This window comes from Ranitomeya imitator, chromosome 3, assembly GCF_032444005.1.
Source record: "Ranitomeya imitator isolate aRanImi1 chromosome 3, aRanImi1.pri, whole genome shotgun sequence".
In the NCBI taxonomy this organism is placed as follows: Eukaryota; Metazoa; Chordata; class Amphibia; order Anura; family Dendrobatidae; genus Ranitomeya; species Ranitomeya imitator.
In genome coordinates this window covers 833,630,815-833,658,475 of record NC_091284.1, presented here as the reverse complement: position 1 = coordinate 833,658,475, position 27,661 = coordinate 833,630,815, and the positions used below count along the sequence as shown (strand labels likewise).

General features: G+C 45.0%; 1 protein-coding gene across 3 annotated transcripts in view; it reads left to right on the top strand.

Annotated features, from left to right (window-relative positions):
• The window catches only part of PDE2A (phosphodiesterase 2A), a 633,083-nt gene that overhangs the window by 254,081 nt on the left and 351,341 nt on the right, over positions 1 to 27,661 (top strand). For all 3 annotated transcript variants that reach the window (XM_069759489.1, XM_069759488.1, XM_069759486.1), the window contains 2 exons: positions 3,441 to 3,530; positions 24,120 to 24,208. In XM_069759489.1, the coding sequence (XP_069615590.1) occupies positions 3,441 to 3,530; positions 24,120 to 24,208 (179 nt within the window). The remainder of the gene's footprint in view (positions 1 to 3,440; positions 3,531 to 24,119; positions 24,209 to 27,661) is intronic.

Below are 27,661 nucleotides of genomic sequence, written 5' to 3'. Positions count from 1 at the left end.
TCTCCTTTAGCTTGGCTGGTTGTCAACATTGGAGGAGGCTCACACAATATTTTAAAATTATTTCTATGAATAATTTAAAAAAAATGCTGTGGGCACCCCTCTATTCTTGATAACCAACCTTGCTGAAGCTGACAGCTGAGGGATGCAGCCCGCAGCTGTCAGTTTTGCTTAGCTGGTTATCAAAAATAGAGGGGAACCCCACTCCTTTTAAAAATTATTTATTCATAGCGCAGGCTATGAATACTCCCATCAGTCGCCGCCTGCTCTCACTGTTATCAGCAACAGCAGTTGTAGGCTGATGGGAGTAGTACTCTGTCATTAGCCGACGCGTGGGAGCCGCTGGGCTCTGACCTGCCGTAATGATGATGCACGTAACAGCGTGGCAAACACTGGATGTTAGGGCCCCCCATTCATTTGAATGGAGTCCGGGTTCGGGTACTGTTCTGGTACCCGAACCAAACTTTTTTTTAACTCTTCGGCCGAATTGGAACAGCCAGGGGTCCGCCCATCACTAATCAAGAGACACTTGGCCACTGAGTCACTGTCACCTGATCTTCAGAAATGCAGCAGATGTGAGTTTTGTATCATTGTCTTGTGGGAGAAATGCTTGTCTACCGAGGGTCCGGACTGATGGAATCTTCTCTGCCACTATAGAGAAGGGCTTCTATGACTTTGTCATCCAATCAATGACATGTAGCCCCCCAATATCAGCAGCTCATGTGCTCCCCGACACCACCAGCTCATGGTCCCCACATAAGGACACGAGCACCACCAGGTCTCCCTGGAGTCACCAGGCATCTCTCTTTGTGCTTCTCATCACAGTTTTTCAGCCTGGGTCCCATTGTAGGCGGCTTTTTTGTGTTTGGGCTTTAGGAACGGCTTCCTCCTGGACGCGCCCCATGCTGCCGCTCCTCTGCGATGTGCCCCGGATTGTGTCCCAGCTTCATACATCTTTAGATAACTGCAGGGAACTTACATGTGGATTTTCTTCCCTTCTCACCAGGAGATGCTCCTGTTTAGGTGACGACTTTCGTGGTCCCTGGACGTCTCTGTGAGATGCTGCAGCTCCATCTTTGTTACATTTTCTATCACTTTCGCTCCAGTGTCTGACTGATAAGTTAAGATTTTCTGATCTTCTTGTAGCTGTCACCATTTTTTGCATAAAGAAGTCATTTTCTTTTCTTTCGTGGTGTTGGTCATTTCTCTTCCATGTGGTGCCGGTCATTTCTCTTCCATGTGGTGCCATTGCTGACTGCATGTAATGGAAACGGATTACGGTAGGTATCGCCCTTTTATAGTCCCCGGTCTGCTGGACACCAGTGTAATTAGACTTATCTCTGGGTGCATTTTTGGTCATTTGAACTGTGCAGTCTAAACTTTACCCCCTAGGATTTTCATTGGGGTGTACTAATTTTTGCAACATGGTCTTGTATGAATTTGTCAGGAAAAAAACTTTTTTGGGTGCAAAATAACAAATCTTTGTTTGCAATCAATGGCTGACGTTTGTGGTAGTATTTTGTAGTATTATTCTAAGCACTGTATATAATTAATATAGCATGTATATCAGTATTACCAATAATACTGCTGTATAAGGGACAAATAATTCTGCCACACCATGACCAAATTACCAGAATACATAGATATGACTAAATAATACCGCCATACTATTGCTGAACAAATCCTAGTTTTCCGAGGCTTATATTGCCAGTAATGCTGCGCTAGTTGTGGCATATAATAATATAATACCGCCATAACAGCTTCATATTATAAGGAACTAAACACACTGGACACTGCAGTCCAATATTACAGCCAAACAGTGACCGTATAGTGGTAGATACCAGCTCTGAAGGAATTATAGGTAAATCCAGTGACTCCCAGCAGACCTCTCTTCATTTTCTATTCTCCCTCCGTCCCAGACCACCGTGAAGACTTCCACTTCTCATCTGCTGATTCCTTCTACTCCATAGTCCTATAACCTGTAAGAATCCCCCCTGGTGCCCTACATACAATATTAATAGTATCTTCCTGTCGTTTCCCCTAGAATAACAGTGCCCACACCACTAATAGTGCCCTCACCACAATTAGTGCCCCATTTGTGCCCTCATCTCTAATAGTGCCCCCTTTGTGCCCCCATCAATAATAGTGCCCCCTTTGTGCCCTCACCACTAATAGTGCCCTCACCACAATTAGTGCCCCATTTGTGCCCCCATCACTAATAGTGCCCCCTTTGTGCCCTCACCACTAATAGTGCCCCCTCTGTGCCCTCACCACTAATATTGCCCCCTTTGTGCCCTCACCACTAATAGTGCCCCATTTGTGCCCTCACCTCTAATAGTGTCCCCTTTGTGCCCTCACCACTAATAGTGCCCCCTCTGTGCCCTCACCACTAATATTGCCCCCTTTGTGCCCTCACCACTAATAGTGCCCCATTTGTGCCCTCACCTCTAATAGTGCCCCCTTTGTGCCCTCACCACTAATAGTGCCCCCTCTGTGCCCTCATCACTAATATTGCCCCCTTTGTGCCCTCACCACTAATATTGCCCCCTTTTTGCCCTCACCACTAATATTGCCCCCTTTGTGCCCCCATCACTAATAGCGCCCCCTTTGTGCCCTCACCACTAACATTGCCCCCTTTGTGACCTCAACACTAATAGTGCCTCCTTTGTGCCCTAACCAATAATCGTGCCCCATTTGTGCCACCACTAATAGTGCCCCATTTGTGCCCTCACCACTAATCGTGCCCCATTTGTGCCACCACTAATAGTGCTCCCTTTGTGCCCTCACCACTAATAGTGCCCCATTTGTGCCCTCACCACTAATAATGCCCCATTTGAGCCCTCACAAATGTGGCTCAGTAGTCTGCAGAGGTGATGGATCTGAGTCACCTGTGCTTTACACTGCAGCACACTCTCTTGGATCTGATAAGATGGCTGAATGGACAATGCTGTCAGTGTAGGCTGGGTATCCATGTCCGGGCAGAAGTGTGTGCCACGTGTGGGGGGCGAGTGACCGGAGCTCGGGGAGTGCGGGGGAGGGGGAGGATTTTCTCATTTTATCTTCATCTCATATTTTATTATAAACAAAATTGAAATCCTGAGAAATAATAATGAAAAATGAAATAACCGTGGAGGAACATCTCTTCCTAGAACGGCGGCGTGCGAGCACCAATCATCCGCGTGATCCGCAGAACACTTACTGCTATTTCTCAGGATATTGGAAATGATAATGGAGCAGCCGCAGGTTCCTGCCAGGTTACCGCTTGTTACAATGTATCAGTGCAGGGAAAAGGACTCAGAAGTTACTGTAGTCTGGACTGGATACAACTGTAACAAACCCTCAGCTCTGAGAATGACCAGTATCACGTTGTATCATCACAAAACTGCCAGAAAGGTGCAGCGTCTGTGGTCACCTGCATTCACTTCTGTCTTCTCTCTCCGCAGGACGCTTTGCTGACACTTGGTTCCGCCATCGACATCCCTCGCCTCCGGGAAGCCATCAAAGATGCCATTACTTCTGTTTTGCCAAAAGTGGTGAGTTCTGTGTAACATCGAGCAACGCAAACGAAAGACAGAATTATACTCAACTGCAGCGCTCATAATTCTGCTGTCTCTTCTTGTTTATGGATATAGTCAGCAGACATTCAGATAAGGGATAACATAACAAATCAACAGAGCAGTGAGTGCAGCTCTGGAGGATAATACAGAATGTAATTCAGGATCAGTAATGTAATGTATGTACACAGTGACTGCACCAGCAGAATAGTGAGTGCAGCTCTGGAGTATAATACAGGATGTAACTCAGGATCAGTAATGTAATGTATGTACACAGTGACTGCACCAGCAGAATAGTGAGTGCAGCTCTGGAGTATAATACAGGATGTAACTCAGGATCAGTAATGTAATGTATGTACACAGTGACTGCACCAGCAGAATAGTGAGTGCAGCTCTGGGGTATAATACAGGATGTAACTCAGGATCAGTAATGTAATGTATATACACAGTGACTACACCAGCAGAATAGTGAGTGCAGCTCTGGGGTATAATACAGGATGTAACTCAGGATCAGTAATGTAATGTATGTACACAGTGACTGCACCAGCAGAATAGTGAGTGCAGCTCTGGAGGATAATACAGGATGTAACTCAGGATCAGTAATGTAATGAATGTACACATTGACTGCACCAGCAGAATATTGAGTGCAGCTCTGGAGTATAATACAGGATGTAACTCAGGATCAGTAATGTAATGTATGTACACAGTGACTGCACCAGCAGAATAGTGAGTGCAGCTCTGGAGTATAATACAGGATGTAACTCAGGATCAGTAATGTAATGTATGTACACATTGACTGCACCAGCAGAATAGTGAGTGCAGCTCTGGAGTATAATATAGGATGTAACTAAGGATCAGTAATGTAATGTATGTACACAGTGACTGCACCAGCAGAATAGTGAGTGCAGCTATGGAGTATAATACAGGATGTAACTCAGGATCAGTAATGTAATGTATGTACACAGTGACTGCACCAGCAGAATAGTGAGTGTAGCTCTGGAGTATAATACAGGATGTAACTCAGGATCAGTAATGTAATGTATGTACACAGTGACTGTCCCAGCAGAATAGTGAGTGCAGCTCTGGGGTATAATACAGGATGTAACTCAGGATCCGTAATGTAATGTACGTACACAGTTACTGCATCAGCAGAATAGTGAGTGCAGCTCTGGGGTATAATACAGGATGTAACTCAGGATCAGTAATGTAATGTATGTACACAGTGACTGCACCAGCAGAATAGTGAGTGCAGCTCTGGGGTGTAATACAGGACGTAACTCAGGATCAGTAATGTAATGTACACAGTGACTGCACCAGCAGAATAGTGAGTGCAGCTCTGGAGGATAATACAGGATGTAACTCAGGATCCGTAATGTAATGTACGTACACAGTGACTGCATCAGCAGAATAGTGAGTGCAGCTCTGGGGTATAATACAGGATGTAACTCAGGATCAGTAATGTAATGTATGTACACAGTGACTGCACCAGCAGAATAGTGAGTGCTGCTCTGGGGTGTAATACAGGATGTAACTCAGGATCAGTAATGTAATGTATGTACACAGTGACTGCAGCAGCAGAATAGTGAGTGCAGCTCTGGGTATAATACAGGATGTAACTCAGGATCAGTAATGTATGTACACAGTGACTGCACCAGCAGAATAGTGAGTGCAGCTCTGGGGTATAATACAGGATGTAACTAAGGATCAGTAATGTAATGCATGTACACAGTGACTGCACCAGCAGAATAGTGAGTGCAGCTCTGGAGTATAATACAGGATGTAACTCAGGATCAGTAATGTAATGTATGTACACAGTGACTGCACCAGCAGAATAGTGAGTGCAGCTCTGGAGTATAATACAGGATATAACTCAGGATCAGTAATGTAATGTATGTACACATTGACTGCACCAGCAGAATAGTGAGTGCAGCTCTGGAGTATAATACAGGATGTAACTCAGGATCAGTAATGTATGTACACAGTGACTGCACCAGCAGAATAGTGAGTGCAGCTCTGGAGTATAATACAGGATGTAACTCAGGATCAGTAATGTAATGTATGTACACAGTGACTGCACCAGCAGAATAGTGAGTGCAGCTCTGGGGTATAATACAGATAATGCATGTATTTGATGATTGATTGTTTCTGGCGCTTGCTTCTATATATAAATTCCATGGTGTAAATATTGGGATGACTGTTATGATTTTTTTTTTAATCAAAACAATATTAAGTAAATCTCCTGTGTTATTTACATGTATTAATACTATTTACTTACTATTGGGGATTTGCTCATGTTGTTTTTATCTTAGGTTCTGTGGGTTGTGACAATGTAACATGAGATCTTACTGTAGTATTTATTGCTCTTCGTTGGGGTCTTCAATGTCTCCTTAGCTTCTTCTTGCTCTTTATGTGCAGAAAGCTCAGTCCTTTCCATTGGAGCAGGCAGAGCTGTATCTCCATGACTTGTGTGGAGTTGTCAGGAGCAGCTGATGTAGATGTATCTCCACTTATTTCATGTATGGGGCTTCCCTGCTCTACCCTTCTCTTCCCCTCTCCCACCTTCTCTTAACTTCTCTTCTCAACCGTTCTCTCACCTTCTCTTCCTTTTCTCCCCTTCATTCCCCTTCTCTCCCCTTCTTACCCCTTCTCTTCCCTTTTCTCCCCTTCATTCCCCTTCTCCCCTCTTCTCACCCCTTATCTTCCCTTTTCTCCCCTTCATTCCCCTTCTCTCCCCTTCTTACCCCTTCTCTTCCCTTTTCTCCCCTTCATTCCCCTTCTCCCCTCTTCTCACCCCTTCTCCCCATCTCCTTCTCTCCACTTCTGTCCCTTTTTCACCTCTTCACCTCCCTTCTCCCCTCTATTCTCCCCTTATCTCTCCTTCTCCCCCTAATCTCCTCTTCTCTTTTCTTTTCACCTATTCTCCTCCCTTCTCACCTCTTCTCCAATTATCACCTCTTCTCCTTTTTTCTCTTCCTTTCTCTGCCCTTCTCTTCCCTTCTCTATCCTTCTCCTTCCTTCTCTTCCCCTCTCACCCATTTCCTCCCCTCCTTCCCCCCTCTCCTTATCATCCCCTCTCATCCCTTCTCCCCTTCTCACCTCTTCCTCTCCCCTCTTCTCTTCCCTTCTATCCCTTTCTAACCTCTTCTCTCCCCTTCCCTTCTCTCCCCTTCCTTCTGTTCCCTTCTCCCTACTTCTCTAACCCTTTTCACCCTTTCTCTCCCCTTATTTTCTCCCCTCTTCTCTTCCCTTATCCCCCCTTCTCTCCCCTTGTCCCTCTTCTCCCCTCTTCTCTCCCCTTATTTCCTCTTCTCCCCCTTCTCACTACTTTTCCTCCCTTCTCCCCTCTTGTCTTCCCTACTCTCCCCTTCTCACTCCCTCTCCCCTGGTACACTCGTCTCTCTTCTTCCCTCTTCTCCCCTTCTCTCCTCTTCTCCCCTTCTCTCCCCTGGTACACTCTTCTCTCTTCTTTTCCCCTTCTCCCCTCTTCTTCTCCCTTCTCTCCCCTTCTCACTCCCATCTCCCTCCTTCTCTCCCCTGGTACACTCTTCTCCTCTCTTCTTCCCTGTTCTCCCCTTTTCTCCTCTTGTCACACCTTCTCCCCTCTTCTCTCCCTTTCTTTAATCTTCTCCCCACTTCTATCCCCTTTTCTCTCCCTTTCTCACTCCCTATCCCCTCTTCTCTCCCCTGGTTCACTCTTCTCCCCTTCTCTCCCTTTCTCCCCTCTTCTCTCTCCTTCTCACCCCTTCTCCCGTCTTCTCACCCCTTCTCCCGTCTTCTCACCCCATACTCTCCTCTTCTCCCCTTCTCCCCTCTTCTCTTCCATTGTATCTTTCTCACCTCTTCTCTCCCCTTCCCTTCTCTCGCCTTCTCCCTACTTATCTAACCCTTTTCACCCCTTCTCTCCCCTTATCTTGTCTCCTCTTCCCTTTTCTTCCCTTTTCCCTCCTTCTCCCCTCTTCTCTCCCCTTCTCTCCCCTTCTCACTCCTTCTCCCCTCTTCTCTCCCCTTCTTTCCTCTTCTCCCCTCTTCTCTCCCCTTGTCCCCTCTTCTCTCCTCTTCTCCCCTTCTCACTCCATTTCCCCTCTTCTCACCCCTTCTCCTCCCTTCTCTCCTCTTCTCTCCCCTGGTACACTCCTCCTCTCTTCTTCCCTCTTCTCCCCTTCTCTCCTCTTCTCCCTTCTCTCCCCTTGTCCCCTCTTCTCCCCTTCTCACTCCATTTCCCCTCTTCTCACCCCTTCTCCTCCCTTCTCCCCTCTTCTCTCCCCTCTTCTCTCCCCTTCTTTCCTTTTCTCCCCTCTTCTTTCCCCTTCTCACCACTTCTCTCCTCTTCTCCCCTTCTCACTCCATTTCCCCTCTTCTCTCCCCTTCTCCCCTATTCTCCTCTTCTCTCCCCTACCGGATGATATGGGTATAGTGATGTCTCAGGGATGTTGCATCTTTTCTGCACTCCGCACCCTTACGCCCCAATAACGCACCGCAGCTGTAATACCGCCTGGGTATCATTGCTGCCATGTGACATCCTGACTGTTGCCTCTTCCCGCTTCCATGCTGTAGCCCCAGCAGTTATCTTTTTACCATCGACCCTCGTGGTTGGACGTCCTTTGATATCATGATCAAGAGGGATCTTATGTCAGTTTTTGCTTTCTCGCGACCGTTCGCCCGATTGCTAATTGCTTACTTTGCGTGAATGAGGACAGTAAAACATTAATGAGAACAACGCGTCTGTTGGGATTTCTCCTATGAAAACAGGCTGTGTGAACAGAGCGATGTCCTCTGCGGACCCCGGGGGGATGTAATGTTCTGCGGAGAAGCAGAATTTGGAATTAGCCACGTGCTGCAGACCCGACTCGCCCTAGCCAAAAACAGCTGGAGCCTCGCTAATTGCTTGGGGTGCGGTGTTTGGGGAGTTGCAGATGTAGCTGCTGAGGTTGGGATAAAAAGACGCTCTCATGGCACGGACATCCTTTCCACGCGGCGAGGAGAACCTCCCCAGGTACCTGCAAGTTTTAGTAGAACGGAAACTTTGTCTGTTGTGTCCTAGATCGCGCGTCCTAGATTGTGCTCAGCGGCTCCTCACCCCGCGCCCGTCCCAGATAGAGACAGAGACGATAAGAAGGATCAAACTGGTGTTACTGGGACCAGATGAGTGACCAACCATCAAATGTGTAGAACTATTGGTTCAGCAATAGTAACTCTACCCCACCCTCAGTACCAGACTTGTCCATCCAGAGGCGCTCTACAGAGAATCCGTAGTGATAGTCCAGACCCTGGAGAGGTCACTGTGCACGGATCAAGCCTCTCGTATCTTGCTCCCATACACTGATGGGGACAACACTGGTCGGTATCAGACTACGGGAGCCTCAACATCCAACCAGTCATTTTCCGCTTTGGTGCCTGGCACTGATTATGTGGGTGAAGTGGCGGGTGGTTAGCGCTGATTTCATCTCACTGGTTGTGCTGCAGATGGCCGAGCCGGAAACAAAGGACAGAAGGAGAATTCTCTGCTCCCGATGTCATTACATTTTATAAGGGAGGTTTATTGAGCATGAAATTGGGATCAACTGTTCTAGAAAGGAGGAGGCTGAGAACGATGGAAAACGCTCAGCACCGACGAAAAATAAACCCTGCTCTATCTGTCCAGCATCCAAAGATCATTAGTGTCGACCTTCAGTGTAGAAATCACCAGAAAATTCACGACCAGCCAGTGTCATGTCCTGCAAACCAAGGGTCAGTGTCATGTCCTGCAAACCAAGGGTCAGTGTCATGTCCTGAACCGTAAGGGTCAGTATCATAACCTTCAACCCAAGGGTCAGTGTCATGTACTGCACTCCAAGGGTCAGTATCATGTCCTTCAAACCAAGGGTCAGTGTCATGTACTGCTCTCCAAGGGTCAGTGTCATGTCCTGCAAACCAAGGGTCAGTGTCATGTACTGCACCCCAAGGGTCAGTGTCATGTCCTGCAAACCAAGGGTCAGTGTCATGTACTGCACCCCAAGGGTCAGTGTCATGTCCTGCAAACCAAGGGTCAGTGTCATGTACTGCACCCCAAGGGTCAGTGTCATGTCCTGCAAACCAAGGGTCAGTGTCATGTACTGCACCCCAAGGGTCAGTGTCATGTCCTGAACCGTAAGGGTCAGTATCATGTCCTTCAACCCAAGGGTCAGTGTCATGTCCTGAACCGTAAGGGTCAGTGTCAGATCTTGCAGCCCAAGGGTCAGTGTTATGTCCGGCACCTCAAGGGTCAGTGTAATGTCCTGCAACCCAAGAGTCAGTGTCAGATCCTGCAACCCAAGGGTTAGTGTCATGTCCTGCAACCCAAGGGTCAGTGTCAGATCCTGCAACCCAAGGGTCAGTGTCATGTCCTGCACCCCAAAGGTGAATGTCATGTCTTGCACCCCATGGGTCAGTGTCATGTCCTGCAACCCAAGGGTCAGTGTCATCTCCTGCACCCCAATAGCCAGTGTCATGTCCTGCACCCCAAGAGTCAGCCCCTCAGACATTATTTTCAGCTTCGTACATTTCCTAGTTTCCCTATTCTAGATGTTTTATACAATATTCCATGTCTTACCCCTAGATTACATGTGGTTGTATATCTCCTCACATGGAGTGCAGGACACGTCACCAGGCCACTGGATATTATTTTTATGTCCTCGCGGAAGGTGCAGGACACATCACCCTGCCACTGGATGTTATTTTTATGGCTTCGCGGGGGCTGCAGGACACTTCACCAGGCCACTGGATATTATTTTTATGTCCTCGCGGGGGGACACATCACCCGGCGACTATGATAATTATTTAATAAGGAGAATAGGTTTTGGTTTAACAAACTGAACTTGTAGCTGAAGATGTAACGTCCTCCATCTCTCACAAGTCATGTCGGGTGCTGACTGATCAGGAGAGACTGATGAAAGTGTCTGGATGTCCCTCCGTCAGAGCCCTGTGTAGTCGTTGTCATTCTGTAGTTGTAGGGTTCTTGGTGGAATGAGCAATGCTCCCAGGACACGGATCAAAAGCTCATAGTCTTCCAACATCTTCAGAAAGGAGAACGTCTGGTAGGAACATCTCACCATCAGGTCCCTGCAGACCCTTCATCAGAGAAGACGCTGTCAACCACAATTACTTCTGTTCTGGAGACCCAACAATCAAGGTGGAGCCATGGAGGTGAGAACGTCACCAAGCCTCCAGTTTAGAACGCCCGTGTTCAGCATGTCTTGGGGTCCAATTCAGAACCCTGACCTTTTAGCCTCAGAGAATAGTGGTTGCAGTGTCTGACATCGGGAGGACCCTGTGTAATGCTTCATCACTGCTGTGGGCGCACTGCAGGGGAATTACATATGTTCATATAGTCATATTGGGATCAATCTACCAAAGGGGACTTGTCAAATGCACAAAAATTGGCACTATTTGGTGAATTTAAGAAGCTAAAGACCAAATTAGGAAATGTGTTCCAATAACCCGTCTTATGGTCAGTTCTCGGTAAACTAGAACAGCTGCCAACTGGAGTTGTTCATAAAACGTTTCCTTTTATTATGTTTACCTTTTGCAAATCTGGAGGGTGCAGAAACCTAGAAACAGGCTGCGGAAATGAGCACAACCTCGGGAGTGAGAAGAATCCGAACCCTGGACAGAGACATGAGAAAAAGAGGCCAAAGATGCCAGAAGGGTCTTCACCTATAGACCATGAGAACCACATGGAGCCGTGTGATGGGCGAGAGAAGAAGGAGGTTGGGAAATTTTGGAGACTGCGCTGCTTAATACAGAACTGAGATGTGGTGGAAATATTGTTCTGCCCAATCCCAGACCTGAGAGGAAGCAGAGGTCCTTCTGTCCTTGTCCTTCTGTTCTCTGACCCCTGGTGTTCTGCTTCCACCCACCCGGAGCCTCTCTACAGGTGACAGGGAACATATTTGGGTCACCATGTTCAATAAAAGAACTCACTTCTTTCAGCACCTTGGAGAGAGACGTACTGAAGAATGTCCAAAGATGACAGGATGGCCATGAGATCCATGCGGAGGTTCAGCTTCTTCTCTCGTGTCTCCCCTTTTCCTCATAGTTTGTAGCTTGCGAGCAGGGTCCTCATTCCTCCTGGTATCTGTTTTTGAACTGTATTTCTGTTATGCTGTAATGTCTATTGTCTGTACAAGTCCCCTCTATAATTTGTAAAGCGCTGCGGAATATGTTGGCGCTATATAAATAAAAATTATTATTATTATTATTATTATTACTGTATTGCCTCTTTTTTGTCCTAACCTTTGACCAGAACCTATAGATCAGTGTTCAAAATTTACTGTATGGACGATTTCTAACAAAGTGGCCACTGGCGCCGCTATTAGCTCGGAATCAGTCCAGCACATACTTAGCAAATACCAAGTAAAGGGGAAAAAAGAACAAAAGAAGAATGGAAATTCAAAGGGATCTCCTGCAGAACAAATCAATTAAAGGAGTAAATATACAAAAAAGACAGAAAAAAACACTTAAAAGGCAATAGACGACATACCATATGATGGACCATGCCGAGATTAAAGACTTCCGGGAGCACGAGTATCTTTATTGATATTTGTGATGTGCAGGATGTAGAGGCACCCCAACTATCAGTGTCATTCTCCTGTACCCCAAGTGTCAGTATCATGGTCCTTGTACTGAAGGGGGGACAGGACTGGCTGCTGTGGGCCAGAACTGAGGTCTTTTTGCCCTGTGACCCCTTTTCTAAACAGGAATGCATTCTGTACTCACTTATCAGTTCAGGAGCCCTTGTTATCTCCCCGTTCATGGGACCAGATAGAGTTGGACACATGACAGGAGACCTGGCTTCTGGTTCAACAGGTTTGGTTGGTTATTGTACAGTTCTGTACATTCAGCTGTGGCATACAGTATGAGCCGGGCTGGACTGGCCATTCGGCAATTCTGGCAAATGCCAGAAGGGCCTGTCTGGTCATGGGCTGCCTTGTCTGCTACGTTGTTAACAGAATCGCTGTTCTCAAGATACCCATACTGTCAAGAGTTGTGTAGGAGCACAATTTTGCTGGCTCCGTCACTTACCCCAGCAGGCCATTGGTATCATTAGATATATTTGTCTTGTAGTAAATCTTCCTTTCCTCCATCCAGGGTAATATTAGTAATATATCCCATCTGGTGCTTGGGGACGGGGACAACATGGGTGTGATTTGAAATGCAAGGGCTGAATTTCATCCCCAGTCCGTACCTGAGTATGAGACCGAGTCCCCTTTAAGTGATGTTCCCTTTGCCTGCTATGCTAATAGTTCTTGCCTTTGTTCTGCCGCAACCTGCCCCACCTCTGTTGATTCCAGCAACTCCATGTTCAGCCACCCCGCTTTCCTGAGTCTCGCCACCGCTTTCTCTGGCTCTTCCCTGACAGGCCCCTTCCTCTTAGGAGAGAGCAAGGCATGCACTTCAATGCTTCTTCTGGGTCCTAGGTCTCGGACCATCCTGGAATACATGCTAGACTTTCGGTGCGCCCTCCTGCTGGATGGAAGTTTGGTACTGTTATGGCCCATCGCTGTTTGTACTTGAACTTGAATCTCCACACTGTCTGAGACTTTCACTGATTGAACTCCCTCACATTCCTTTCTAACTAGGATGTGCTTCAATTTTTTATCAGATCTAACCCCTCCCATATGTGGGTTAATCCCAAGCTATTAAATGTTTCTTACTCAAACCGGTGCAACTGTATCCCTATGCCCTGTAATGATTCCCTTATGGACAAACCTCCCCAATTCCCAGGAATGTCCTTGATGTAAAACCTCTAGGAAAACCAAGACGCAAATCGACCATTAGGATAAAATACAAATACTTTCTTAAAAGCAGATAACAATAAAAACATTCATATTCGTTACTGTTCACATTAACTTAACTCAACGTCTTCTTCTAACCCCCTACATGTTCTCACGGCAAATGATGGTCGTCCACGACCATGTAACTCTGTAAGCAAAATCACACATTAAAACTTCAAAATAAACAGTCCAAACCCCTTGTCACGCTCAAGCCCTGGCTGGTGGGCGTGAGCTCGGGGGGTTTGTTGCCCCACTGTGCCACAAACCAGGCTACCCTGGAAGGGGTGTAACTATGACAGCTGCCTTGGTCTTCACTGGAGCCTCTGTTGGTGAGGTCAGGCTTGTGCAGCAGGCAGCTGCCAGGTGCTACTCCAGGGTGGTGTCTGACTGTGGCTGCTTATCCTACTTGGGAATCAGGAGCACCAGGATTGGTGCGGGCATCAGGCAGGACTAGCTGATGAGCATGGATGAGATTCAGACGAGTAGGCTGGCACGGCTGAGACACAGAGCTGGCAGGAACGACAGAGACACAGGACTGGCAGGCACAGCTGAGACACAGGGCTGGTGGGCACGGCTGAGACACAGGGCTGACAGGAATGGCAGAGACACAGGGCTGACAGGAATGGCAGAGACACAGGGCTGGCAGGAATGGCAGAGACACAGGGCAGGCAGGAACAACAGAGACACAGGGCAGGCAGGAACGGCAGAGACACAGGGCAGGCAGGAACGGCAGAGACACAGGGCTGGCAGGAACGGCAGAGACACAGGGCTGGCAGGAACGGCAGAGATACAGGGCTGGCAGGAAAGGCAGAGACACAGGGCAGGTTGGTTTGGTGTATGAAGGAACAGGTAGGGACCTGTTCACACTGGAGGTGCAGGTACGGATATGTAGTTTGAAGGAACAGGTAGGGAACTGTTCACACTGGAGGTGCAGGTATGGAAACAATCCTGAAGGAAAGGAGAATGAAGGAACAGGTTGGGACCTGTTCACACAGGAGATGCAGGTACGGAAACAAGCCTGAAGGAAAGGAGAATGAAGGAACAGGTTGGGACCTGTTCACACAGGAAGAGAAGTGCAAGGCTGCAGATAGGAGCGGAAGAGCAGCAAGAGATAGCATAGCAAGAAAAGCTAAGCAGAGCAGAACCGCAAGGAATGCGAAGAGGAGCTGCAGCAAGAGATAGCATAGCAACAAAAGCTAAGCAGAGCAGAACCGCAAGGAATGCGGAGAGGAGCTGCAGCAAGAGATTTCTGCAGAAGCTAAGCAGAGTGGAGCCACAAGGAATGTGGAGAGGAGCTGCAGCAAGAGAATACTGCAGCAGCAGAAGCTAAGCAGAGCGGAGCCAGAAGGAATGCGGAGAGGAGCTGCAACAAGAGGTTTCTGCAGCAGCAAAGCAGAGCAAAACCACAAGGAATGCGGAGAGGAGCTGCAGCAAGAGATTCCTGCAGCAACAGGAGCAGAGCAGAGTAGAACGGAGCAGAACCGCAGGAGTGAAGAGCAGAGGTAAAGCCACAAAGGTACAGAGCAGGCAGAGCCGCAAGAGTGCGGAGCATGAGCAGACTGAGAACACAAGGAAAGACACAACAGGGAAGGAAGCCACAGACAAGGAGACCGAGATAAAACAAAGTACAGACAAGGCAATGGAACAAGACAAGGAACAAGAACAAAGACACAGGGACCAGGATATTCTGCCTCCTGGAGGGTGGACAACAAGATCAAGTCAAGAACACTGAGAAAAGCCTCTAGAGAGGGAGTAACACAGAGCAAGGCCTGGCAAACTCAGAAGCTAAACACAAACTGAGCTAACACATTGCACAGGCCCAGTCCACTGGGTGGAGCTGCACTAAATACTGGAGGCCTCTTGGTAATTGGTCAGGAACAGATTAGACAGGTGCACCTGATTCCTATAAGAACCAGAGAGTTCAGGCACCGCCCCCCTGTGCACACATCCAGGAAGCATGCAGAGGCACAGAATATGGAGCTGGCAAGAAACAGAAGCCACATCATGACCTGGAGCAGTGGGTAAGATAGTGTGAGAGATGAGAGGCCATGCCGTGAAGCCAGCAGAGTTGTTACACCCCTCTGTTAATCTCCTGTGTATGACGTCCTCATTGGTTGGAAACTGTGTTTGCTTAGGCCTCTTTCACATTTCTGTCGTTTGGCATCCGTCGCAATCCGTCTTGCGGGCAAAAAACGGATCCTGCAAATCTGCTCGCAGGATGTGTTTTTTGCCCATAGACTTGTATTAGCGACGGATCGCGACATGTTGCGTCCTTCGTGCGACAGATCCGTTGTGTTTTGGTGGACCGTCGTCACAAAAAAACGTTCAATGCAACGTTTTTTTGTCTGTTGCGTCCGCCATTTTCGACCACGCTTGCGCGGCCGAAACTCCGCCCCCTTCTCTCCGGACTACAGGATAGGCATCGGATGTGTCAAAAAACTGCATCCGCTGCCCACATCATGCAAAACTTTCACAACGTCCGTCGGTACGTCGGTCCGACGCATTGCGACGGATCCGTACCGACGGAAGTGTGAAAGAGGCCTTAGGCTGCATGACCCCAGGTGTCTATGTCCTTTATAAATAGAGTAGCCTACTCCATGTAGCAACAAACTATTGCAACTGAAAACATTGGAATCACTCTGGTGACCCAGTACTTGGCAAACTGCCATGGAACCTCAGCCATTTTGGAAGAAGAAAACAAGAAAAGAGGAGAACCTGAGAAAACCTGGAAATGTCCTTTCACTTTATCTTCGTTTTCAAGGCTTCCCAGGTAATAGGAGATGGTGGTCAGTCCCACCTCCACGGTTGGTCTGGATGATGCTGTCTCTCCTGGCCGTTCTCAAGCAAACCAGTACCTGAAACAAAGACCTGTGCCAAAGCATTGCCGGTCAGGCAAATGTTAGAACCTGCACCAGCCACTTGGGGAGCTTTGGCGCCAAGGCATTCTTTCTCCTTTGCCTGAACAGGGTTTTGGGTTCCAGTGTCTTCTTTTTTTCTGTGCCCAGGGTGGTTACGGTCCTCTGAACATGGGCTGAGATGGTAGGTGTTGGCGCTGATAGCGATGGGATTTTTCAAAGTCTGCCTCCTTCTCCTCACTTTGTTACTTCCTTTAAGGGAGACTTTAAAGTTACTGGAGTTCCCAGATTCTAGAACATCTGGAGGCTGTGAACTAAGGTTACCAGCGTTCACAGCCAGTGGGTCTCGCAGCAGCTCGAGTACTGGATTGATGAGTGCTAGATTCGCGATTGCTCATTAGTCCGGCTACCATCGTGAGAACTGGCTGCTGTGAACTGAGGTAACATCAGTAAGGTTACCTCAGTTCACAGTGGTGCTGCTCTTGATAACATTACTGAAGTCACCTTGTTTCACAGGAGCCGGGTGTCGCGGAGCGCAGTGCGAGGCCCAGCAGTGGCTGCTGCTCCAGTCTATGGAGCTACCTTCTCTGAGCGGAGCTCCATAGACTGGATGAAGAAGACTGGGATCGTCGTGGGATCTCCATATACTGGATTACAGCGGACCCTTGTTGGGGTGTTTCTTTTCAAATTTAGATTTTTTTTGGGGGGGGTGTTTTCCTCTATTTTTACTTACTGCATTAGTAATGGGTGTGTCTGATAGATCCCTCTCCATTACTAACCCGTTGTCTTGATGTCAGCGGACATTACACAAAGAAACAAAGAAAATCCCTTCTGCAACTGGAGACGAGGAAGGTCTGACATGGCCCTTAGCCAGACTTTCTTTGATATAGTCCTTCATGGGCTGCCTCTCCAAACCTGATATATTATATAACCTGCTCTTACGAAATTTGACCCCAAAAATTAAATTAATGGCGCAATCATAAGGATGATGAAAAGGAATTTCCTGACATCCCTGTTCATAGAACGCAACCTCAAAATCCGACAGGTATTCCATCACATATCGGATATTGACCCTGGCTAAATGGGTGAGCAAGCAGTGTCTTTCATAGTACTCGCTCCACCTCCCGAGTCTGCCAGTCCACCATGGGATGGTGCAACGTCAGCCAAGGTAATCCAAGAACCACAGGAGAGAGCAAGCCCTCTAGCTTGTAACAATCGATTGATTCCAAGTGCGCGGCCCCTACTTGCCGACGTATCCCTCGAATGACCTCAATAAAATACCCCTGGCGCAAGGATGCAAAATGAATAGCGCTTATAGGTATCGATCAGGACAATTTGTGAGGATTGAGGTCCTGAATAAATCGTGTGTCAATCAATTGAAACCCCCTCCCCACTGTGCAAAAAGGCTGAAATAACCACCTTACTTTCTCCAAAATGGATCTCGGCCGGTAAAAAGAATTGTGACCTACCCTCAGGAGATATATATATGTATATATATACACTCGGGTTGTTAACCTCCCTGCAACCTGGGCTCCTTAGTTTTCCGCCGGCTGTTTGCGGTTACGTATAGATGAACAAGTACCAACAAAATGACCACAGAACACTCCCTCTTTGCACTGAACTGCAGGAGGACCATTAAAATAAGTCATCCTCCCAACTCCATGGGTTCCTCGGTAGACTCAGCCCTAGGTTTCATTAACCCCATGACAATTTAGGCATCTCTTTATATCTCTGACGTAGATGGCGGTCCTATCGGATGACAAGAAGGAAAGAATATGCTGTCAGGCATAGCACTGGGCATATAGATAAGGACAGAAGGTTATAAAATGTATAAACCTTTAAAATGCTGAACACACAACGTGTTTCGCCAGCTGAATACCGCCTTCATCAGGTGACTCTCCCGGCAGTGATGAAAAGGGGTTCTGTGGGGCAGAATCCCACTAAGGAGTGGATACGGAGAGATCTCAGTGCTGGATGCAGACATTAGGACCTTTCAGCACCATGGACAGGGACACAATGGATCGCGATGGATGTGACCGTGTAGACGATACTTGATGCCTTCATTTTCGTTTCTTGATGAGATTAAGTAATTTTTAGCAGTAACCTCTGACCCTGACCTATAGATTTGTGCCCGTCATTCACTACGTCTCACATTGAGGAACATGGAAAGATTTTAAAAACCACTGACAGCCCACTGTTTTATCGATAACCCGCCACGTATGATGGCCCATAGCTGTGACCGGTGGGCGAATATCGGAAAAGGAAGGCTGTTTCCTGAGGTAATGCCTGATTGCATCTTCTTTGGTAGAGCCGGGCGAGAAATACAAATCAGCTTAACCCAAGTCCAAATCGATTGTAGCCAAGGATTGTTCTTTCCTCTGTCAGAAGATAATAAGCTGAATGCAATAACCTCTGATCCAAACTATTGACCGAGTCGATGAGATGTCTGGGAGTGAGGAGACAGAGCAACGTCTCTGAGGGATGATATGTTCTACGCTGGAATACAATACATGTGTGATATGTTATGTGGGTATCATTTTGTGTATATTTATATTTTACGGATTTTCATAGTGTTCTCTTATTGCCCTGTATCGTTCCGCGTATTCCCCACATTGTCTAGAGTCTCAATTACCATCCAAAAGGCTGATAATTGAATTAGCTCTCTTAAGGTACCGTTACACTAAACGACTTACCAATGATCACGACCAGCGATACGACCTGACCGTGATCGTTGGTAAGTCGTTGTGTGGTCGCTGGGGAGCTGTCACACAGACAGCTCTCTCCAGCGACAAACGATCAGGGGAAAGACTTCGGCATCGTTTAAACTGTCTTCAACAATGCCGAAGTCCCCCTGCAGCACCCGGGTAACCAGGGTAAACATCGGGTTGCTAAGTGCAGGGCCGCGCTTAGTAACCCGATATTTACCCTGGTTACCATTGTAAAAGTTAAAAAAAAGTACATACTCACATTCCGATGTCTGTCTTTTCCCCCGCTGTCAGCTTCCCACACTGACTGTGTAAGCGCCGGCCGTAAAGCAGAGCGGTGACGTCACCGCTGTGCTCTGCTTTACGGCCAGCACTCTGACAGTCAGTGTGGGAAGCTGACGGCGGGGGAAAAGACAGACATCGGAATGTGAGTATGTACTTTTTTTTAACTTTTACAATGGTAACCAGAGTAAATATCGGGTTACTAAGCGCGGCCCTGCACTTAGTAACCCGATATTTACCCTGGTTACAAGTGAACACATCGCTGGATCGGTGTCACACACGCCGATCCAGCGATGACAGCGGGTGATCAGCGACCAAAAAAAGGTCCTGATCATTCCACAGCGACCAACGATCTCCCAGCAGGGGCCTGATCGTTGGTCGCTGTCACACATAACGAGATCGTTAGCGGGATCGTTGCTACGTCACCAAAAGCGTGACGTTGCAACGATATCGTTAACGATATCGTTATGTGTGAAGGTACCTTTACTGTCTGCAGCCTGACTGTATCTATGCCCTTTGATGACACCCTGTAGTGCCTTAATCCCTGAGGCACCTTTGTCAGGTCTGGGAGGCGTGAAAACCACCCCAACCTGTCTGAATACCCCTGGACATGAGGAGGAGGACAGGAGCTGAAAAATTCAGTTCCTGTGTGGTGAGGATGGTGTGAACACAGCAAGTCACAGAGGGAAGCATATGGATTTTTTATCCTCTGCTGGATTATTGGACTTTCATCTCCTTGGACATTTTATCCTGTTACTGAACTGCATTCGTGTTCTGGACTATTATATCCTCAGTGTGGTGGATTGTTTATGGACCTTTTAGTTTTGCCTATTGTCACGGGGTCCTTCTCCGGTACCACACAATCAACAGAGCAAGAGTATAGTAAACAATTCCAAGACCTTTATTTAGGCAAAAATACGAACGGTCCATAAACAATCCAACACACAAAGGATAAATAGTCCAGAACAGGAATGCAGTTCAGTAACAACGAATGCAGTTCAGTAACAGGATAAAAGTCCAACAATCCAGCAGACAGAGGATAGCATAGTCCATATACTCTTCTTTCTCTCTGAGATGCTGTGAACACATCATCATTCCACACAGGACTGGCTGTGTGTCACCTCCCTGATATTTACAAGTCCCTTTCTTCATTCACAGGTTAGGTGGGTGGGTCGCAGGGGCTCATTGTTTCAACAAGCTAGTTCAATACGTCATTAGCATATTAACAAACAACATTATTCACTGACCCTGTGGAGAGATAACAGTACAGGACTGTGGGGCTGATATCAGATGGCAAATAACAACTCATCCTACAAGAGGACACCATGATAATCAGTAAAATATAAATATACACAAAATGATACCCACATAACATATCACACCATCACACCTATAATAAAGGTGGTCTGGGATTGTTCACACTTCCCTCGCTCTGTTGATTGTGTGGTATCGGAGAAGGACCCCGTCACACAGGGATGACACTAATGTGGGAAATCAACATTTAGCCGTTGCCACATCCTCCAGTTTAGCACCCCCTACTGGTCTTCCTTTTCATTGAGGTCCATTGCTGAAGCACCCAGCACTACCAGTACACCACAATTCTTCAGGGCTTTCCCCAGCTCTTGCATGGTTTTTAGCCTTAAGGCTGATCTTCTGGTTGACTCATTGTACTCTTGGTTTGTTCTGACTACCGGATGGCCTCCAGGTTCTCTGTAGTTACCTACGCTCTGCACCATGTTCCTGCAACTTGTCTGAGTTTTGGCAGAACTCTCTGACCTTTGAGTACTGACTGGTGGTAAGTACCATTGTATAGGCACTGTGAATGCTAGGTGTCACTACTATGTAGGTCAAATCATGGCTCTACTATATGGGCGATATCATGGCACTACTATATGTATGAGTATTATCATGCTACTACTGTACAGGCGATATCATGGCACTACTATAAGGGCGATATCATGGCACTGTTGTATGGGCGATATCATGGCACTACTATATGAGTGATATCATAGCTCTACTATATGGGTGATATCATAGCTCTACTATATGGGTGATATCATAGCTCTGCTATATGGGTGATATGGTACTACTGTATGAATGATATCATGACACTATTGTAGGGGCGATATCATAGCTCTACTATATGGGCGATATCATAGCTCTACTATATGGGTGATGTCATGGCACTATTATAAGAGCGATGTCATGGCACTACTATATGGGCGATATCATAGCTCTACTGTATAGTCGATATCATACTTCTACTGTATGATATCACGGCACTACTATAAGGGCAATGTCATGTCACTACTATATGGGCGATATCATAGCTCTACTGTATAGTCGATATCATACTTCTACTGTATGATATCATGGTACTACTATAAGCGCAATGTCATGTCACTACTATATGAGTGATATCATAGCTCTACTGTATGAGTGATATCATGACACTGTTGTGCGGGTGATATCATAGCTCAACTGTATGGGTGATATCATAGCTCTGCTATATGGGTGATATCATAACTCTACTATATGGGTAATATAACTCTGCTATATGGGTTATATCATAACTACCATATGAGTGATATCATAGCTCTACTGTATGGGTGATATCATGACACTGTTGTATGGGTGATATCATAGCTCTACTATATGGGTGATATCATAGCTCTACTACAGTGTTCCCCAACTCCGGTCCTCAAGAGCCAACAATAGGTCATGTTTTGAGGATATCCTTAGTATTGCACAGGTTAATGAATGCTGGCCTATCCATGTGATGCAATTATCACCTGTGCAATACTAAGGAAATCCTGAAAACATGACCTGTTGGTGGCTTATGTGGACCGGAGTTGGGGAACACTACTCTACTATATGAATGATATCATAACTCTACTATATGAGTGATATAGCTCTACTATATGGGTGATATATCTCTACTCTATGGGCGATATTATAGCTCTACTCTATGGACGATGTCATACCTCTACTGAATGGGTGATATCATAGCTCTACTATGTGGGTGATATCATAACTCTACTATATGGGTGATATAGCTCTACTATATGGGTGATATCATAACTACTATATGTGTGATATCATAGCTCTGCTGTATAGGTGATATCATAGCTCTGCTATATGGGTGATATCATAGTTCTGCTGTATGGGTGATATCATAGTTCTGCTGTATGGGTGATATAGCTCTGCTATATGGGTGATATCATAGCTCTGCTATATGGGTGATATCATAGCTCTGCTATATGGGTGATATCATAGCTCTGCTATATGGGTGATATCATAGCTCTGCTATATGGGTGATATCATAGCTCTGCTATATGGGTGATATCATAGCTCTGCTATATGGGTGATATCATAGCTCTGCTATATGGGTGATATCATAGCTCTGCTATATGGGTGATATCATAGCTCTGCTATATGGGTGATATCATAGCTCTGCTATATGGGTGATATCATAACTCTACTATATGGGTGATATCATAGCTCTGCTATATGGGTGATATCATAACTCTGCTATATGGGTGATATCATAACTCTGCTATATGGGTGATATCATAGCTCTGCTATATGGGTGATATCATAGCTCTGCTATATGGGTGATATCATAGCTCTGCTATATGGGTGATAGCATAGCTCTGCTATATGGGTGATATCATAACTCTACTATATGGGTGATATCATAACTCTACTATATGGGTGATATAATAGCTCTGCTATATGGGTGATATCATAGCTCTGCTATATGGGTGATATCATAACTCTGCTATATGGGTGATATCATAACTCTGCTATATGGGTGATATCATAACTCTACTATATGGGTGATATCATAGCTCTGCTATATGGGTGATATCATAACTCTGCTATATGGGTGATATCATAACTCTGCTATATGGGTGATATCATAGCTCTGCTATATGGGTGATATCATAGCTCTGCTGTATGGGTGATATCATAGCTCTGCTGTACGGGTGATATCATAGCTCTGCTGTACGGGTGATATCATAGCTCTGCTATATGGGTGATATCATAGCTCTGCTATATGGGTGATATCATAACTCTGCTATATGGGTGATATCATAGCTCTGCTATATGGGTGATATCATAGCTCTACTATATGGGTGATATCATAGCTCTGTTATATGGGTGATATCATAGCTCTGCTATATGGGTGATATCATAACTCTGCTATATGGGTGATATCATAACTCTGCTATATGGGTGATATCATAACTCTGCTATATGGGTGATATCATAGCTCTGCTATATGGGTGATATCATAGCTCTACTATATGGGTGATATCATAGCTCTGCTATATGGGTGATATCATAGCTCTACTATATGGGTGATATCATAGCTCTGCTATATGGGTGATATCATAGCTCTGCTATATGGGTGATATCATGACACTATTACAACTCTGGCAAAAATTAAGAGATCACCACATCAAATCCCTGTCATGGCCGCCCAATCTCCAGACCTGAACCCCATTGAAAACCTCTGGAATGTAATCGAGAGGATGATGGATAGTCACAAGCCATCCAACAAAGAAGAATGGTTTACATTATTGTCCCAGGAGCCGTGTGATAGACTGGTGGAAAGCTGCCAAGACTCATGAAAGCTGTGATTAACAATCATGGTTATTCCACACAATATTGATTTCTGAACTCTTCCCGGGTTAAAACATCAGTATTGTTGTTTCTAAATGATTATGAACTTGTTTTCTTTGCATTGTTTGAGGTCTGAAAACACTGTTTCTTTTTTATTATTTTGATGATTTTTCATTTGCTGCAAAAAAATACAAATTTTTTTAGCTTTGAATTTCAGAGTCGTGTTGTCAGTAGTTTACAGTTATTTTTCTGGCTGTCGTAGTTCCTGTCCTTCTTCGTTCCTCACCCGGATCTTCTGTATTTCAGGACAATGCCTTCATCTACCTGCTGGACACAGAGGGCCGGCTGGTGTGCGATGACCCGTACCACGAGCTGCCTCAGGAAGGAAAACTCAGGTGAGGAGACCGGCATGTTCTGAGATCTCCATTATCCAGTGCCCGAAGGCTTCAGGGGCAGAGGGGTAACAAGGGGGTGAATACTAATGCAATGGGCCGACCATAAAGACACCAAAATATAACAAATCTGTTCGTAAGAAACATTTGCCGCAGACATGGGCAGGAGATGTCTATGTTATAGCGGGGATTACATGGATGTGTGCTGGTTATACGAGGACGGCCTGGCTACTGGGCAATCTAAGGGGGGCTGCAAATGAAATACGCACATTGGGGTCCGTCCATGACTCGCGCTGATGGCATCCGGCTCCTCTGCGGATATTATCGTCTCTAATGATGAGATCCGTCCCCAGGTTGTCAGACGTGAGATAATCTCTACTTCCCCGGAGTCTCGGTGTAATTCTCGGCTGTTGCTGAATCTCATTATCACCTGTGACAGGTTGTCCGACTCCCAGCGGTAATTGTGCAGAGCCGGGGTCCGACTGCGCCGCCTCATCGGGGTCCAGCAAAGTTTTATACGGATCCACAACTGAACTCCAGAATATCAAACTCGGTGACAATAAATTATAAGCGCAGGTGAAAAGTAGCATGGAAAGAAGAAAATACCACGAATACACGTCCTATAGATATGAATTATGTGTATACTTCTATATAGGGGCAGTATTATAGTAGTTATATTCTTGTACATAGGAGCAGTATTATAGTAGTTATATTCTTGTACATAGGAGCAGTATTATAGTAGTTATATTCTTGTACATAGGAGCAGTATTATAGTAGTTATATTCTTGTACATAGGGGGCAGTATTATAGTAGTTATATTCTTGTACATAGGGGCAGTATTATAGTAGTTATATTCTTGTACATAGGGGCAGTATTATAGTAGTTATATTCTTGTACATAGGGGCAGTATTATAGTAGTTATATTCTTGTACATAGGAGCAGTATTATAGTAGTTATATTCTTGTACATAGGAGCAGTATTATAGTAGTTATGTTCTTGTACATAGGGGCAGTATTATAGTAGTTATGTTCTTGTACATAGGGCAGTATTATAGTAGTTATATTCTTGTACATAGGAGCAGTATTATAGTAGTTATATTCTTGTATATAGGAGCAGTATTATAGTAGTTATATTCTTGTATATAGGAGCAGTATTATAGTAGTTATATTCTTGTATATAGGAGCAGTATTATAGTAGTTATATTCTTGTATATAGGAGCAGTATTATAGTAGTTATATTCTTGTACATAGGGGCAGTATTATAGTAGTTATATTCTTGTACATAGGGGCAGTATTATAGTAGTTATATTCTTGTACATAGGAGCAGTATTATAGTAGTTATATTCTTGTACATAGAGGCAGTATTATAGTAGTTATATTCTTGTACATAGGGGCAGTATTATAGTAGTTATATACTTGTACATAGAGGCAGTGTTATAGTAGTTATATACGTGTACATAGGGGGCAGTATTATAGTAGTTATATACTTGTACATAGAGGCAGTATTATAGTAGTTATATTCTTGTACATAGGAGCAGTATTATAGTAGTTATATTCTTGTACATAGGGGCAGTATTATAGTAGTTATATTCTTGTACATAGGAGCAGTATTATAGTAGTTATATCCTTATACATAGGAGCAGTATTATAGTAGTTATATACTTGTACATAGGAGCAGTATTATAGTAGTTATATTCTTGTACTTAGGGGCAGTATTATAGTAGTTATATTCTTGTACATAGGGGCAGTATTATAGTAGTTATATTCTTGTACATAGGAGCAGTATTATAGTAGTTATATTCTTGTACATAGGAGCAGTATTATAGTAGTTATATTCTTGCACATAGGGGAAGTATTATAGTAGTTATATTCTTGTATATATGGGCAGTATTATAGTAGTTATATTCTTGCACATAGGGGAAGTATTATAGTAGTTATATTCTTGTACATAGGGGCAGTATTATAGTAGTTATATTCTTGTACATAGGGGCAGTATTATAGTAGTTATATTCTTGTACATAGGAGCAGTATTATAGTAGTTATATTCTTGTACATAGAGGCAGTATTATAGTAGTTATATTCTTGTACATAGGGGCAGTATTATAGTAGTTATATACTTGTACATAGAGGCAGTGTTATAGTAGTTATATACGTGTACATAGGGGGCAGTATTATAGTAGTTATATACTTGTACATAGAGGCAGTATTATAGTAGTTATATTCTTGTACATAGGAGCAGTATTATAGTAGTTATATTCTTGTACATAGGGGCAGTATTATAGTAGTTATATTCTTGTACATAGGAGCAGTATTATAGTAGTTATATCCTTATACATAGGAGCAGTATTATAGTAGTTATATACTTGTACATAGGAGCAGTATTATAGTAGTTATATTCTTGTACTTAGGGGCAGTATTATAGTAGTTATATTCTTGTACATAGGGGCAGTATTATAGTAGTTATATTCTTGTACATAGGAGCAGTATTATAGTAGTTATATTCTTGTACATAGGAGCAGTATTATAGTAGTTATATTCTTGCACATAGGGGAAGTATTATAGTAGTTATATTCTTGTATATATGGGCAGTATTATAGTAGTTATATTCTTGCACATAGGGGAAGTATTATAGTAGTTATATTCTTGTACATAGGAGCAGTATTATAGTAGTTATATTCTTGTATATAGGGGCAGTATTATAGTAGTTATATTCTTGCACATAGGGGAAGTATTATAGTAGTTATATTCTTGTATATATGGGCAGTATTATAGTAGTTATATTATTTTACATAGGGGCAGTATTATAGTAGTTTATGGTGATGATGATGCAGGATCTGATGTGATGATGCCACTTCTGACTGTGCTTTTCATGTTTATTTATACGTACTGTGTATAGCGGTGACTTTCTAGATGAATGTACCGCTCTGTAGAAGACATGAAATTTTACATAATAATTGTTTTGTGTCTTTCCTTTCCTGAGATATTACTGGAGTATAACTGCCCCGGCCTCGTGTAATTACGCAGCGTCTCTCTGGGCATGTTAATCTGCAGTAGGGTCTGTTGAATATCTTTCCCTGGCGGGCACTTACCCTCGGCCTCGTGTAATTGGAGCTGCGCTCTTGCTCACTGCTCCTGCTCTTACCTGTCTTTTTGGATGAACTCAATATCACGATCTGTTAAGCAGCTGGATGGCGTCTCAGGGATTTAATTGAGTTCATAGAAGTTAGGGAGAGGTTGGTGATTTTATGGTTTCTGAGCCGAATCCCCACAAGCAGAAAAATAAGAGGAGCAAGGAAGATAAATCTGCATGCTTATTTTATATCATATGTACATACATAATTACAGTATGTGTAGAAAATACCCAGGTTATACCAGCTGTACATATATAATTATATACAGGAGATGCCCAGGTTATATCAGCTGTACATATATAATTATATACAGGAGATGCCCAGGT